This window comes from Colossoma macropomum, unplaced genomic scaffold (assembly GCF_904425465.1).
Source record: "Colossoma macropomum unplaced genomic scaffold, Colossoma_macropomum, whole genome shotgun sequence".
NCBI lineage: Eukaryota > Metazoa > Chordata > Actinopteri > Characiformes > Serrasalmidae > Colossoma > Colossoma macropomum.
This window is the reverse complement of record NW_023494798.1, coordinates 15,788,413-15,804,638: the sequence shown is the minus strand read 5'-3', so window position 1 is coordinate 15,804,638 and position 16,226 is coordinate 15,788,413. Positions and strand designations below refer to the sequence as shown.

Sequence of the window (16,226 nt, the reverse complement as noted above, 5' to 3'; positions counted from 1 at the left end):
ACATAAAATATATGTTAATGTTACAAGCTTAAAATAAAGTATATGAAATGTTTTTGACAAGCTTCACATGCCCATTTTTTTCCTACAACAGGCAAAAAAGTGAATGTGCATCACTGTTAGCTTAGTGCTAACATACTATTAGAAATCTCATAAAGATGCAGGTAAAAATTAGCATTAGTGTAAAAGTGTTTTCCCATTTTTTGATGTTTCGTCATTTGTAGTCTGAACTTAAGGCCTAGCTCTAATAGCCATAGATCGGTACTGCTATGTGATATGTCTTAAAATGATTAGATTTGAGCCTTATGTACATCTCAAATGGCCTAGGTATGACCAATCCGGACAGTCTCTGCCATTGCCATTGTTCAGGATGGCCATTTATGTTTAACAGCTAAACTGTCAACATGTATGTGTGAATCCTGTTTTTAGGATGCTGCTCAAATTTATTAGGCTAATTTTTTAGTTAAAAAAAGACTGAAGAGGTTTTTGCAGTTTTGACGATGATTTTAACAGTTTTTGGAGAGTGGGAGAGAAAATATGAGGAGTCAGAAAGGACTGTTAGGCATTACATTAGATTTTCAGCATTAGCTAATAACTGCCACTTCTCTAAATTGTATTCTATAATTATGTTTATTCTGTATCGAATGTTGCAAACTGAGACAATACACTGTTTCAGGAAAATCTACCCCAAAGAGCCAGCACAGTAAATTCATTATGTATGTATTAAAATGGCACAAAGCATATGAATATAAGGATGAATAATGTATGAGAGGAATTCAGCTTTGGGCTAAGTAGTGATGTGAGCCAATAACATCTGTGATTGCTTCAAAAGTCTAAACCTACTTTATATATCACACTAGTTAATGTTAATTTGGCAGTGATGAAGGGGTTTCTAATAGGATGGCCTGTCTGGAACTTGTAAAGGCTCATATCAAAACAAAAGGAGGTCTAGAAGTGTACAGTACCAGAAAAAGAGTCAGATAAAGATATTTTCTGTTACACACCAACTCACACATGTTACTGATAATCAGCCCTCACCTTATTAGGTCATGTTGCAGGTTCCGCTATTATGAATTGTGTGTGTTTTTGTTTGGTTTTGTTAAAGCGCTGCTGTCAGAACAACACCTCACATCTCCAAAAGGGTCACTTTACAGGAGAAGGAAAAAACCTCTTAACTTTTAATTGAAGTTAATATACAGCTTTTGAAATTGACTGAGTTTAAGAGATTAAGGTTATGTTTATGGTTGGGTTTCGGGTTAGCAAATTCTCATAGGGAAATAAAACATAAACCATATTTGTAACACGTGGAATACACAGTACTGTGTGACCGTTCTAGGAACACTGTTCTGTGTTTTTGCCAATGAAAATATTATATAACATTAAATAAAAATAAATATATCGCTGCTGTTGGAGCAAAACCTTGTATCTCCATTTTTGTTGTTTTTCAGTTTTTGACATAATTTGAAAAAGCCTGTTTCCCTTTACATGATGTGCAAATCTCATGATGAATGGACTGAAGGAAATGACCCAAAATGACTTGGAAAAAATTCTGGTTCCATTGACGTACATTAAAAATAAAGGATTAGGGCCAGGGTTAGGGTTAGGTTTTGGGTAAGGTTGGGTAAGGTAGGTTTTGCATAATGGAAGTAACACATTAACAACACATCTACTTAATGTAAGTAATGTATCAACAGTACATCTTCAAGATATTATCCTCAATGTATTCAGATGCTTCACTACTGATACTACACTGATATGTTGTTGATGTGTTACTGATAATCTGTTAAGAGTTTATTAACCATCTACAAAGGACCACTCCACATAAAGTGTTACCAAGTTATCATTTTGGTTTGTTCCGACAGCAGTGATACATGTACAGTAAAATTTAACAAGATTTCTTCTGCTTTTTTAAAAAATAAGTTAATAATGTGTTCAGAAGAATATAGTTAGAAAAACTAAAATGGAAAAAATGGATTCATTAAATTCCATGACAGCAACTGATTCAATTTAATGAAGAACTAATTAGCTGAAGCAGGTATTGGGTTCCAACTGTAAATATTGGACTTCCTCAAAATGAGCTTTGGAATCTAATGTTATACAGTGTTGTACTGGTTAGTGTTCAGCAATGACCTATCAAATTAAAATAAATGAAAACAGCTATAGGTTAACCCTGTTTTTCTCTGATTTGTATGAAAATGTATTTATATCAAACCAATGCTTACTGCACAGATAAATGGTTTTTTGCATTATTTTCTCAGATATGCTAAGACTTTGGCGCAGCACTGTATATGATTAGACATACATACAGTACAAAATCAAACCTCCGTGTTTGTCTGTTCATGTGTTTTTTGGTCTCAAAACGTTGTACAGTACCAAAAGATAATGTACACACAAAAGAGCAAACAGGAGTTTTTTTTCCCAGATCAAATGGCATTCATTGTTTTGTTTCAACACTTGATTCAATCTGTATTTAGGTACAATATACAAGGCAAACAGTTCTAATGGTACATGTAAAAAAATATATGTCATTTTACAATATACATACAGTACCATGTGACAAACGATGCGGTGAGAGAATACAACATAAATGTACATCATAAGACATTCTCTTCACTTAAAGACCTATGCAGCACACTGACTGAGATGTAAGCTGTCGTAAAGGTAGTGTTTGTACCTAGTATATCAAATTACAAACCAAGTACAGTACAATGCCGCTCGAGTTTAAAGCAGACGGTTTGGAAACAAGTAATCAAACCTAAAAAAAACAAATTACAGGCTTACTGACAATGCGATATTTCTTCCCTGCTTCATGCACTGCTGAGTGATGTGTTTTTATGTGTTACATTATGAAGCCGACCAAAACCTTCCAGTAATCGCAAATTTCAATTTGAAGCCCAACCCGGCAATGCCTCTGGTGTCTGTCTGAAAAAAGGACCTGTGCTTTGCTTCTGAGAAGAAAAAAAAAAAGAGATATTTATAAAAACACTTTTTGTGATAATAACATGCCACGCACTTACACTGAAGAAGCATTCATCCAGAGAAAAAACACCTTCACCTCACATGATCAGGAAATGAGCCATTTGATTCTCACACCTGGGTAACGACGTGGGTGGGGAGACTTACCCCTACCATGCTTACACTACAGCACGCCTAGTTTTCAGTGGAACAGCAATACGTAAATAGAAATGTAAACAATTATCTTGTTATTGCATTGTTAATTTGTCATATCTTTCTTTTTCCATATAGGGATGGCTAATTTGACTGATTATAGCAGACATCAGGCGAGTGAAGCACTGAAGTAGCTCCATCTGGGTGTTAGATAAGAGAGTGCTCTACACTAGGGTGGCTGGTGCTGGTGTAACTTTGGACAGAGAGAGAGAGAGAGAGAGAGCCAAACAAAATCCAATTTACTTGGGTAAAATTGTGCTGAGGCAAAAGAGGGGCAAAAAGAAAGAGAGGAAGGGAGAACAGGTCCACCTCATTCGTCACTGTACCGTTCAATCACGACCCTTCAGAAGATGGGTGAATAGAAACACTGTGTTGTGGTCCATGCCTCTGAAGGAACACACTGACAAATTACACACTGCAATCTCAAAACACTAGTCTAAAGGTGACCCTCCAGGCCCAAGGTTGATTGAATAAATGACATTTCTTCAACCACTCAAGAGGGAGACAATATGAAGTGCTGTCGACTAAATTCATGCCACAATACATTGTATATTCAATGCTATATTGACCATGTGCTTGCTGACAGGAAGGTATGATAAGGAAATGGTTCAGAAAGAGCGTGTAACAAATGAATACATCAAATAACTCCACTTTGATGTTTACAATTTGTAAAGCAGCAGCTTCGGCATATAATGAGCATGTAACTGGACTTCCCAAGGCTATGGTGGAAAATTCCACTGCCAAGCAATAAAACCTGGAGAGTTAAGCTGCTGAGGTTTTCAGCTGAAGAGATATGGAGTAACAACCTGAAGGAAAAAAAAAAACTTGAAAATGTTCTCATTCATGAAGAGTTGCGGTCTAAGTCATCAGAAAAATATGAATCTTAAAGTTCAGTATGTACTTCCTATATATACTTAAAGTCTGAAGCAAAACGAAAGAGTTCTTGGATATAAAAAATGAATAAATAATCTAATAAATAGAAAACTAAATAAATAGATAAATAAACAAAGCAAACTGGACAATTGATTGTTGTGCCTTCATGTGATGATTATTGTAACGATCCACAGCAGTCCTTACTGACTTGGAGGCTGTGTAGTCCACAGGCTGATACTTCTGATGATCAGCCATTCCTTCTGGCTTGCTGTGACCACAATGCGAACACATTCGATATCAAAAGATATCTTATGATCCACATCATGAACCTCAATGTTCCCATTTTTAAACTCTCCTAGTGTGATGTAGGAGGAGCACTGCCTCCCTTTCTTCGTTCCTACCAGTTTCTCGCCAACTTCCAAACGCTCCATGATGCAAAATATCATTCTGTCGATCATCTGTTCCAGTGGTGATCTTAATTTTACTGATTTTCGTGGCCTTGTTGAACACTATGACGTAGAAGTCTCCAGTGGAAGGAGCCTTTCCCCAGAAGTATTCATCCACACTACTGTAAGCTTTGGCAGCGTCGTAGCTCTCAAACACGTTTATGTTCGTATACAGGGTGGCAGGTGGGTTGTCTGGGATATCAAGCGAGTCCTCCTCAAAGTCGTCATCCTTCAGTTTATTCTCAGCCCCCTTGTACGAGGAGTAGTAGCCCATGTGCTGGAAAAGGGACGGCTTGAAACGGATCACGTCCTTCTGAGCCAGAAGGCCTCGGAAATGAATCAGGAGCCAATCGCAAGGCATCTCCTGGTAGAACATGAGGAGGAAGTGTGCAAGCCTGGGAAGATCTCGAGAGTGGTAAAGCTTCCCGATGTAGCCCAGCTTGGAGAACTCCAATGTTACCCAATACGAGCCTTCTCTGGATGTGACCACCTTCTTCAAGGCAGTGAGGAAGTTCCGTGAGCACCGTACGTCATCCTCCAGCATCATGTAGAAGTCGGAGAGGTTGGTGCAAAAGTTCAGGAGGAAAGCGTAGTCTACATTCTGCTTGGAGCGGAACCGAACCCGGTCCTCAGGGTCGTTGTAGTTCCTCTTCAGACCATCAAGAGACGGGTAATACTCCTCAGGAGCGTGGATGACCAGTAGACGCCCTGCAATGATATGATGCCCAAATTTCCTGGAGATCTCCTGAACCAGACTTTCACACCAAGCTAGGTCAAAGTCTGCCAGGTGGACCACTACTACAATCTCTTTGAGTTCCTCATAGCTGGACTGGTCAAAAATGGATTTTATGGTCTCCAAAAGGTAATTTCCTCGTTTTCTTTTCACTGATGACAATCCAATAGTTAGATACTCTGTAATAACAAAAAAAGACAGTAAATAAACACTTCATTTAAACACACCCATCAAACCATTTTGCTGCACTCTTAAATGTTTTTACTAAATTCCCTTTTGTTAATTCAGTTTCTGGTTATTTGTTTTTCAGCATCAGGGAAAAAAGCAGAGATACATATAACAGAAATTACACAAAAAGCTCCAACAGTAAGTTTAAGATCAATCCTATCAGGGTTTAACTATGCACCCTACAGCTACTTTTGCGAACCTTACAGATACTTCAACTTTCCATCCTTCCAAATCTTTCAAACCAAAGAGTGACTGCTGTGCCCTATCAACAAAAGCTGTTTCCAAAGGAGTCACTGCCATTATGTTCCCCTTTAAAGAAACGCTAACATCCACACAAGCAGCTGCCCAAACACACCTAAGCTGCCTTGCTAATTTCTCTCTCATGGGCAACCAAGTTATCTGGAGTCATGAGCCTAAATTAGAGACAGCAGTATGCAAGCTGATGAAGCAATGAAAGACTCTTCAAACTATAGCTATAATAATATAACAAGCATGATGGAGGGTCAGTGCAAATTTGGGGATGTATAACAACATCTGGACTTGGTAATGTTTTTGACTGAAGACAGCATAAATGCTCTTAAGAGCAAACAACTTTTAATACCCTCATAGAAAATATTTGATTTTTGAGAAGAAATAAATTCTCTAGCAAGATAATGACCACAATCCAGACCTCAACATCACTGAATGTGTTTGAGATTACTTGGAATGTGAGAAGCAGAAAACTTCTAAGACTGAACTTTTGGGGGTGTGGAAAAACATCCCTGCTGCAGATTTCTTTGAAAAACTGAAGCATGTCCCCTGAAAAAAAATGGAAGGTGTAATAAAAGCAAAGTGGACACACTAAATACATACATATATTTACATTTACAGCATTTAGCAGACGCTCTTATCCAGAGCGACATATATATATATATATATATATATATATATATATATATATATATATATATATGTTGAGTGGTTGAAGTGTAATTTCCAGTTAAATGTGAGTTTTCTGCATTTTTCCAGAAACTGAAAAATGAACTCTTGCACTTTGAATGTTACATCTTAAAAAAAAAATAATAATAATAATAATACTTTTTCGAGGCAAAGGTGTTCCAGCTAGGTAGCGATAGGTCACATTAATGGTTCCAGAGAAATTAGTGATGTCTTTGAAGGTGTGAACATATCTCTCAGAATTTAGCGGGTGCATTGAGGTCTCCCTCAACTGCCGTTTGTCCTCCTCCTGAAACAGACAAGCACATTGACATATATACATATTAATACATGTGCATGGTATATTATTCTATAATACATTACAGTAAAGAGCTCATTTAAATATTCCAAGCACTGTGTCACCTGATGTAATGGGGTAAATATGCATACTGGACTCATCTCTTCAGCACAACGATCAAATAGGAAAGAAGGTGAAAAAACTAGTGCAAGTCTAGAATAAGGAGACTGAGGCCTTTGTCTTTTTCTCCTGTTATGGGGTTTTCTCTAGACAAACCCAACATACTCTTGAGGGCTTTGTGAGCTTGATAAATAGTTGTTTTTAACTACAACATGAATTCTTAAACAGCAGGCTGCTCCTGGTGACGTATGCAACAGACTGTTCTGTTACTCATGTTTACACATGATAACTTAGCAGATTATGGATTCTGTTTTAGATTCTGCTTGTTTATTTGCAATGGTGTGTGTTCATGTTCACTTTTACATAACCAGACTATGGAGGAAACGGAAAGATTATGATCCCTAATAACATAAAGCTATGAAATGTAGCCCAGGCAATTGCGAGCTGCAACATTTAAATCAGCTGGACACCTATGCAAGATCAATTAGCTCTATAAAAGATCTGCAGGCTAAAAGGAAACATACTGTAATATGTTCAATGTACACAAGTAATTAGTGTGTGTATACTAAATTATAATGGCTTAGAAAACTAAGAAACCCAGTTTGTCAAAAACTGTACACCATTAAATAATTCAAAGGACAAATACACATGACATGTTATGATCACAAAGTTTTGATCATAAACTTGCCTTCATAAATACCAAATGAGCCTCTTGCATTTGGACTGCATCATGAAATTTTAAATATGGTACATTTGGAGCTCTGATAATTAGACGTGGGCAACACATAAACAAAATCAATGCATGTAATTACAATAACTTTTTGTCAGGCCTTAGAAATGTGGGGACAACTTTAAACACTTCATAATTCATGCATGAGCATTGAATTACATATTTACAAAGCAATACTTCAGTATTTATGAACAGCATACAATGGCAAGAAACTGAGACAGGAAAACATTCTTAGCTTTTAAAATAAGTTAATGCAAAGAGTTTTTATTCCATGCAGTATTGTAGCATTTCTATTGGTCCATTCATCATAACATTTTTGGACAGCGACTATATGAACCTGTTAGGATTACCCAGATTTTTCTGTAAGTAATTTGTTGTAAAATGTATACTGTTCTTTATCTAAATGACAAGTATAGACAAACACAATGTGCTTAAGCTAATAACACTTAATAATAATCTCTCCTGTCTTTATTATGCACACCAGTAAAAAGTAAAGAAAAAGTAAGAGAATCTTTGGATGTACTAACTGGTTGGACCTCCTTTGGCAGCAATAACCTCAAGCAAGTGCTTCCAGTAGCTGTGGACAAGACCTGCACAATGTTTAAGAGGAATACTGGACCATTCTCCCTCACAAAACTACTTCAGGTCAGTCATATTATTCAGATGTCTGGTGTGAACAGCTCTCTTGAGAGCATTGCAGAGCATCCTGGGCTCTGATTGGGCCACTCTAAAAGATTTTTTGAAGCCATTCTGTGGTAGAATTACTTTGATGTGTAAGGTCATTGTCCTGCTGCATCACCCAGCTTCTGCTGAGCTTCAGATGGTGGACAGCCTCTCTGAAAATGATCCTGTAGGATTCCTTGATAAACTCTGGAATTTATTTTTCCCTTTGACCAACTGCCATCATTCAGAGGTAGCAAAGCAGTCCCAAATCATGATGCTCCCTCCACCATGCTTCATCGTTAGGATTTTCATGTTGGTATACAGTTACATAGTTTCATTAGTCCACAGAACATTTTCCTTATAGTGTTTTGGAGCGTCAAGGTGATCTTTGGTAAAACCTCCAGTGTGCAGCGATGTCTTGTTTTTGGAAAGCATCAGCGTCCTCCATGCCTATTCAATGTTGAACAGAGATGTTAATCAGTTCCAGTGATTCCTTCAAGCCTTTAGGTGTTACTCTAGGGTTGTGTGGGAGCCTGTTCTAGGGACAGTAGACACAGTACTAAGGTATCCCCATTTATAGACAATTTGTCTGTAGACTGATGAACACCTAAACTCATTATGATTACTTTGCCTTTCCAGCTTTATCTCTCTCTTAGGTCTCCTGAGATCTCTTTTTTGTGTGGCAAGATTCGCAGCAGATGTGTCTTGTAAATAGCAAATTCAAAAAAGTGTTTTTTAGAAGTCAAAGTAGCTTTAGCCCACACCTCTAATCTCATTTTATTGTTTGGATTCCATGTTTGCTAACTCCTGACTCCAATTAGCTTTTGTTAAAGTCATTAGCCTAGGGCAGGGGTTGGCAACACAAATGTTAAGAAAAAAAACATTTTGTCCTTTTAACAAAAATCGAACCACCTTAGGAGTCACATTTTATGTTGATTTTACCATCTTGGCTGTAAATATGTCTCAGTGTGTGCTAATGTGCTAGTATAGACTAAAAAATATAATATAAACAAAAACACAAACTTCTTTGCTCTGCTTTAAGCTTTAGCTCAGCTATAGCTGCTTTTCTCGCATCTCCGGCAGGAAACTTTTCCGCAAAAGTAGAATAGTTTCTTGTAAAATTTCTCTCATTGTTCGACTTTTTACGAGGCTGAAGTCAGCTTCTCATTCTCCAGCTTATCATTTAGGTGGAAAATTCGAATGAGAAGCTGACTTCAGCCTCATGACTCTTTAGTGTTTGACAGTTTCTTGTTGCAGATTAAATGTATTAGGAAACCAGCTGGAGTGCTTATAAATGCAAGTCCACTCATCTGCAAATTATTCATGTTCGTCTTAAATCTTTTAAATCTTTTCGTTAGCTACTAGCTAGGCGAGACTGTTGTCTGCATTGCTGTGTGACCAGCAGTCTGTGCACCAACCTTCAGGGTTAAAGGTTAGTGAATTAGCAGTTATAGATTAACTCCAGCGTTTAAGACCATTTATTGTTAAAACTGTGCTAGAATGATCAGCAGAGCTTTATTTTACTACGAAGGAGGATTATTTCATTTTTACCTACAAATCTAATTCTGCTGTGGAACCGCAACAGGGCAGTAATAGAGCCGCATGTCGCTGACCCCTGGCCTAGGGGGTTACATATTTTTTCAACCTACAATGTGAATATTTGAATAATGCATTCAATATGGACAAGAACGATACATTATTTTTCTGATATTAGTTTAAACAGGTTGTGTCTGTTCTTTACTGTAACTTAGATGAAGACCAGACATAAACACAGATAATTCCAAAGGGCTCAAATATTTTTTCATGCCAGTGTATGTCAGTATTCGCAAGATAACAAGCATTATTTTATAACAGACATCAGTTTGCAAACTGTACATACCAGTGCTATGAATGAATTGGTAAGCATTTACTATTTAAAACACGCTTATTAAAAAACAAAAAACAAACAAACAAAAAAATAAATAAATTAATGAGAAAAAGCAGGCAGTATGTCCAAACATTGTAAGAGAAACAATGGTAACAACTGACTTGAATCTTGCTACATAACACTGACATAACTACGCCATAAACATGTCATAGCAGATGTCACAATGTTATGTAATAATGTTATGAGTTGTCATGACAGATTTTATTGAATCCCATGAATAATGACATAAGCTGTTCATAAATACTGAAGTACTGCTTTTTAAATATGTTATTCAATGCTTATGCAACTGTTATGAACTCTCTATGTATGCAGATAAATGAGGAAATTTGCTGACTGCATTACAGAAATCATATGCAAGCATAGCTGTCAGCTGGAGGGTCTGGACAGTCTTCCTAAAATTCTACTACACATCAATGTGCCTCTGAACACAACACGGATATATTCAGCCTGAGCCAGATCAGTCGATTTTCACACTGCACATTTGTGGTGAATAAAAACATCTTCAAGTCTTTCAGCTCAAACTATTTTGCTGTAGGTTACTGAATCCACCATAATTACACTTGCTTGCCTCAGTCATTTGATAGAACGATCTGATGAACAAGGTTCAGGTTTGTATGGCCCTACTAGAGTTCAATATAATGGCTACGCAGCGGCTGTGAAGGTTATAAATGTCTTCTTTTCAGCTGTGCTCTTCATAGATGTGAACTGTAAATGAACCTACGTTTTTTTAAAAAAGATAAGAGTACTCACCAGTACATAACCATCCTCCATGTAGAGGTTCATGAAGAGGAGGAAGGTGATAAGAACCACCAGAAAAGGGATGGTGGAACGCTTCCGAAAACATCTCATTTTATCCAGGTACTTCAACAGAAGCCTCATGATGGGGACGCTACTGCTCAAATCTGTCAGAGGAACAACACAGAGACAAAGCCACATCAGTACTGAATCGCATCACTGTGGTACTGCTGTTCAACAAAAGAACCTTCAAGATCACCAATTTTAAGACTAAGAAAACACTGCAGATTAGACTGAATGAAAGAGATTTGCCAAATATTCTTTGCACTGGAATAAAACTTCCAACTGCACAACAATGATTAGCTCTGTAAAATCAGGTTCTCAGCTAGAGAATATGGCACCGGTCCAGGAACAGTACTGCCCAGTACTGTGTCAGACTAGAAAGTCCAATGGTCTTAGATGAGAAAGCCTAAGACAGTGCTGGGAAAAGGAGCAGCAAATGCCTTTATGAGATGAGGCTTAGCTCTTTGATGCAGAACGCTTGCACAATCATATCGTCAGAGAATTATCCCCAGGCTCAAACAGCATCTTTACAGAAAACAGAGCAGCATCTATTCATTCGTATGTCAAGACATTGACCAAAAAGTGAGTCAGAACAAAGCAGCTACGTCCAAAGCCTCTGTGTTCAGTAATTAACCTGACACCAACCTCAATGTCACATTTAGTGATGGACCAAAACCATGAATGAATGGCATCTACTTGTTGGATGACATATACAATTTTAGATGCTTAAGAAAACCTATTTTTGTTTTTTTACTATTTCATAATTTAGAAAAAGAACCACGTTTAATAAATAAGAACCATATTTAACAACTAAAGTAAACTTAAAATATTTTTATTGTGCAAAATAATTTAAAAAATTAACTGGACAATATACAGATAAGCCTTGTCGTGCATATGTAAGCAAAAAGGTGATAAATGTTGTACATTTAATTTCTTTTAATGATTTGTCTTATACCTACATCCTATAAACTCATACTTACATCTACAGCTGTCGCTGCTGGAGTTCAGTAAATATTAGTCATTCATGTTGTCAGTAGCAGCTACTGAGCAGCAGATTTGCGGCTTGATATGAAGCCAGGCCCTAGACTACATCACTGTCTGATGCAGCTGACCGGCAGAGGTGCACTGCAAGCGGAGCTAGTGGACACGCTACCCTGGTTAGTGGGCTATGCTAAAGGTTAAATCTAGGCTAAAGGCCATCATTACCAGAAGAAACCAGCGGCTTTTCTTATCTCTCTGATGCCCCCTGCCCCTTGATAACAACTTGGACAATTACCTCACACTGTAACTGACTACACAGCAAAGGAGATGAGGGATTACTTAAAGAAGGCTGATTAGCCATTAAGCTAAAGGGCTACCATTAGCGTGTTCTGCACTGTATGTACATTGCATTGTCTGGCTTATTTGAGGGATAGCTGTGAAACTAATACCTTGGGAAGAATTCCAACCAGTATATCACCCACTACTACTGGCTCCCCACGAAATGCTGGTGTTATAGGTTTTGCTATGAGCATTTTTACTACTGCTTGTCATCCCACATACTGCTGTGCATGCAGTATTGTGCCTGCATCAGAAATTCATGGTATCGCTATTCTCTATTGCTGATACTGACACCATGTATGGTAGTGATATCAGTGCAAACTTAGTCACATTCAGTTTATTAGTGATAGGCATTCCAGCTCTTATCAGCCCAGTTCACCAATAAGAGCAAACTCTGTTAGTTCGCAAATGGCTCCTCATTTAATTTAATTTAATAAGTCAAAAATCCTAAGAACTAGTGAGGCACACTTGGAAACACAGCTAAAATTCATATGAAATCTGACTAGAACAAAACCAGAGGCAAACTAAGAAACGTCTGTGGATAACGAGGGGGCATATGTTCCAAGGAAATCCAGGTGGGGGTCAGCTACAGAGCCATAACATCTACTCATTTGTTTTGTCTAGTAGGTCTAACTTACCCAATGTTCATCTGAGAGTGCCGACTCGTTTGCGAACAACACATCACTGCAGTACATTACTAACCTCAGATGAAGATGCTAAGGCATTAGCAAGCTCAATACTGCATATCTCTCAATCTCTTATTAAAGACCATGTGCAGATTGCACACCCCAAAAAAGAAAACCATTTCAATCCATCTAGGCAATGTAGAAATGGAAAAATAGCACTATGAACCAAGATAGGATATAGAGCCCGCTTACTCCCCCAGCACCATGTGGCCATTTCGATCTCAGCAGACTTCATCAGGAGAAGAGTGGACGCAACAGTTATCATCTTTGTGCTGGAAAAAAAAGCCCAAAGAGCTCTGTTATGTGCATCAAGCAAACGCAGGCCATTCTTTTCAGCCTCAAATTACACTGAGTAAGCCAGGAATAGAGATAAAATGAGTGTTTTTGAAGACCCTCGTGTAAGCATCAGCATGGTCTTTTCTACGACTTCTGCTAACCACCAGGGATCACTAATGGAATACAAAATACCTGCATGCTAGATTTCGTGGCCAGATATGTATCGATCTGGCTGACCGCCAGTCTGCTTCATCAGGGAACAGGGCAGTCAATTGCTGCCTGAACTAACAGCAGTTAACACATTCAGACCAAATATCTGAGTTTTTCAACACCTCTATAAACATCTAAAATTACTGACTGCCAAGCACAAAAACAAATCAGCATTTTTTGCAAATATGTTTGCTCAAATGTCATCAATATAGCTGAAAATTCTCACACACTTAGATATCTGTCCAGGCTGTAAGGCTTTAGCCCATTGGAAGCAGCAGTTTATGATTAGCAATCCACTTGCTAATTAACAAACAGGTGCAATGGCCATATTTTTTATGATGTTACTATGCTGCGTTTTGATCTTATTATACAGTTTTGCAAGGGTGGTGTGAGTGTGGCATTAAATATTCATAAGGTTCTTGGTGTAAGACTGCATGAGGCGAGACATTATGTCATCTGCTACCAAAGCAAACGCATGCTGGGTAGAATAACTGTCGTTATGGGATGACACACAATACACCCGATGTGAAAACAATGCCCTCTAATCGTGTATAATTGATCTAATCCAATGATTTAAAGTCTAAGTAATAACTAAATAAATATTTATTTATAAATGTATTAAGTTTATTAATATTAAACTTGATTTGATTGTAAATAAACATACAAACTAAAATTTAAAGCCAAATAAAACAGTAAAAACAGTAAAGAGACAAGATATTTCATGTTTTACCTGATCAACTTAACTGTTTGGAATGTGAGGTCCAGAGTGTATTCAAAAAAGTTGGGACAGCAGCAAAGTAAGACTATGAAAGTTGTGAAATGTTCAAAAAAAAAGATTTTGAACAAGTGATGCACTCATGCTTGGGTATCATAGGAACATCCAGGAAAAGCCTAGTCCTTCATGAGCAAAGATGGGTCAAGGCTTGCCACTTTGCCAAAAAATACATCGGCGAATACCCAAACAGTTTAAAAACGATGTTCTTCAGTGAGCGATTGCAAGGATTTTAGGCATCTCACTCTCTATGGTGCATAATATAAAAGATTCAGGGGATCCAGAGAAATCTCTGTGCATAAAGGGAAAGGCCAAAAACACAACTGAATGCCCATGATCCCTCTGATCCCACTGCATTACAAATCAGTATGCTTCTGTGATGAATATCACCACAGGGGCTTGTGAATACTTTGACAAACAATTCTCAATAAACACTGTTTGTCTCTGCATCCACAAATGCAAATTAAGACTTATTATACACAGCAGAAGCCATATGTCAACAATGTCTAGAAAAGCTGCTGACTTATCTGGGCTTGAGCTCATCTGAAATGGACTGATGCACAGTGGAATGAGTCAGCCTTTCAGACTGTTTATGGAAATAATGGAAAAAAAGACCATCCAGACTTTTACCAGCGTACAATTCAAAAGCCTGTCATGGTATCAGGGTGTATTAGTGCCCGTGTAATGGGTATTTTGCACCTCTGTGACGGCACCACTAATGCTTATATATATGTTAGGGGTGGGAATCTCTAGGCACCTCACGATTTGATTCGATTATGATTCAGAGGGCTGCGATGCGATTATAAAATGATTATCTTTTTTTCTATACGTGATTTCTATTTTCCTACTGTCTGAGGACTTGGTAGTTTTAAAGCAAAGTATTTGTAATGATCCATAATGCATTTACGTCCAATATCTTTTATTAATAAAACAAATGGAAGTGATGTGGCAGGTGAACTGGAAGGCTCTCATTATTTGCATTTATAAGCAGTGCAGTTGGGTTTCCTGGTACGTTAAATCTGCAAGGAGAGACTGTTGCGAAGATGAAGTCGCTTCTCTTTCTAATTTTCCTCTTCCACCTTAAATGGTGCCACTTTTACATTCGGCGCCTCAGTCAGAATTTAAGGTGGAATGGAAAGTTCATCAAGAAGCTGGCGAGTGAAAAGCGACTTCAGCCTCGTAAAACAGCCGAAAGCTCAGAGACATTTTACAAGAAACTATTCAACTTTTGAGGAAAAGTTTTCCGGCGGAGTTGGAAGGAAAGCGGCTGTAGCTGAAGCTTAAAGCAGAGCAAAGTAAATCTGTGCTCTCGTTTATATTTTTTAGTCTATACTAGTACATTATCACATACTGAGACATACTGGACAGTAAATGTTGCGGCTCCCAAGGTGGTTTGATTTATGTTAAAGGACAAAATGGCTCTTCTTAACATTTGTGTTGTGACTTCTGATCTAACCTGGCTTTTAATGCAGAGGCTGTGGGTCGGATTTCTCGCTCATCCAGTTGTGTTTTTGTTATGTGCCACAGACTGTCCGGGTGCTGCACTTACCCACTTCCAAGTTCCGCCCTTTGCGTTCCGTCAACATTATGTTATAAATTAAATATTTAGAAAACTGATTTTTGACATTTGTGAATCGATTCAGAATCGTCCACGTCCGCATCGCAATGCATCTAAGAATCGATATATATATATATATATATATATATATATATATATATATATATATATATACACATTTTGCGACAACATACGCTGACATCTAGACAACATCTTTTTCAGAGATGTCCATACTTATTTGTACATGAGGCAAAGCCACATTCTGCACGTTACAACAGCATAGCTGTGTAATTAGAGAGTGCGGACACTAAAGTGGCCTGCCTAGAGTCCAGAACTGTCTCTCAATTAATGGCATTAAGAAGCGCAAAATGTGACGATGAAGGCCCCGTACAGTTGTACACTTGAAGATTCCCTTTTTTAAAAGAGATCAGTTAGTGTCTTTATACACTTTAGTGTCCCCAAATGATTATTAGGTGTTGTGAAAAGGAAAGTAACACAGTTCTGATTT

General features: G+C 37.8%; 1 protein-coding gene across 1 annotated transcript in view; it reads right to left on the bottom strand.

The window, feature by feature from the left end:
* Positions 1 to 3,987: 3,987 nt before the first annotated feature.
* The window catches only part of mgat4c (mgat4 family member C), a 162,735-nt gene continuing 150,496 nt past the window's right edge, over positions 3,988 to 16,226 (bottom strand). Inside the window, 4 exon segments of the mRNA XM_036585672.1 lie at positions 3,988 to 4,460; positions 4,462 to 5,396; positions 6,523 to 6,670; positions 10,849 to 11,000. Of these exon segments, the coding sequence (XP_036441565.1) occupies positions 4,239 to 4,460; positions 4,462 to 5,396; positions 6,523 to 6,670; positions 10,849 to 10,977 (1,434 nt within the window). The 5' untranslated portion in view covers positions 10,978 to 11,000 and the 3' untranslated portion in view covers positions 3,988 to 4,238.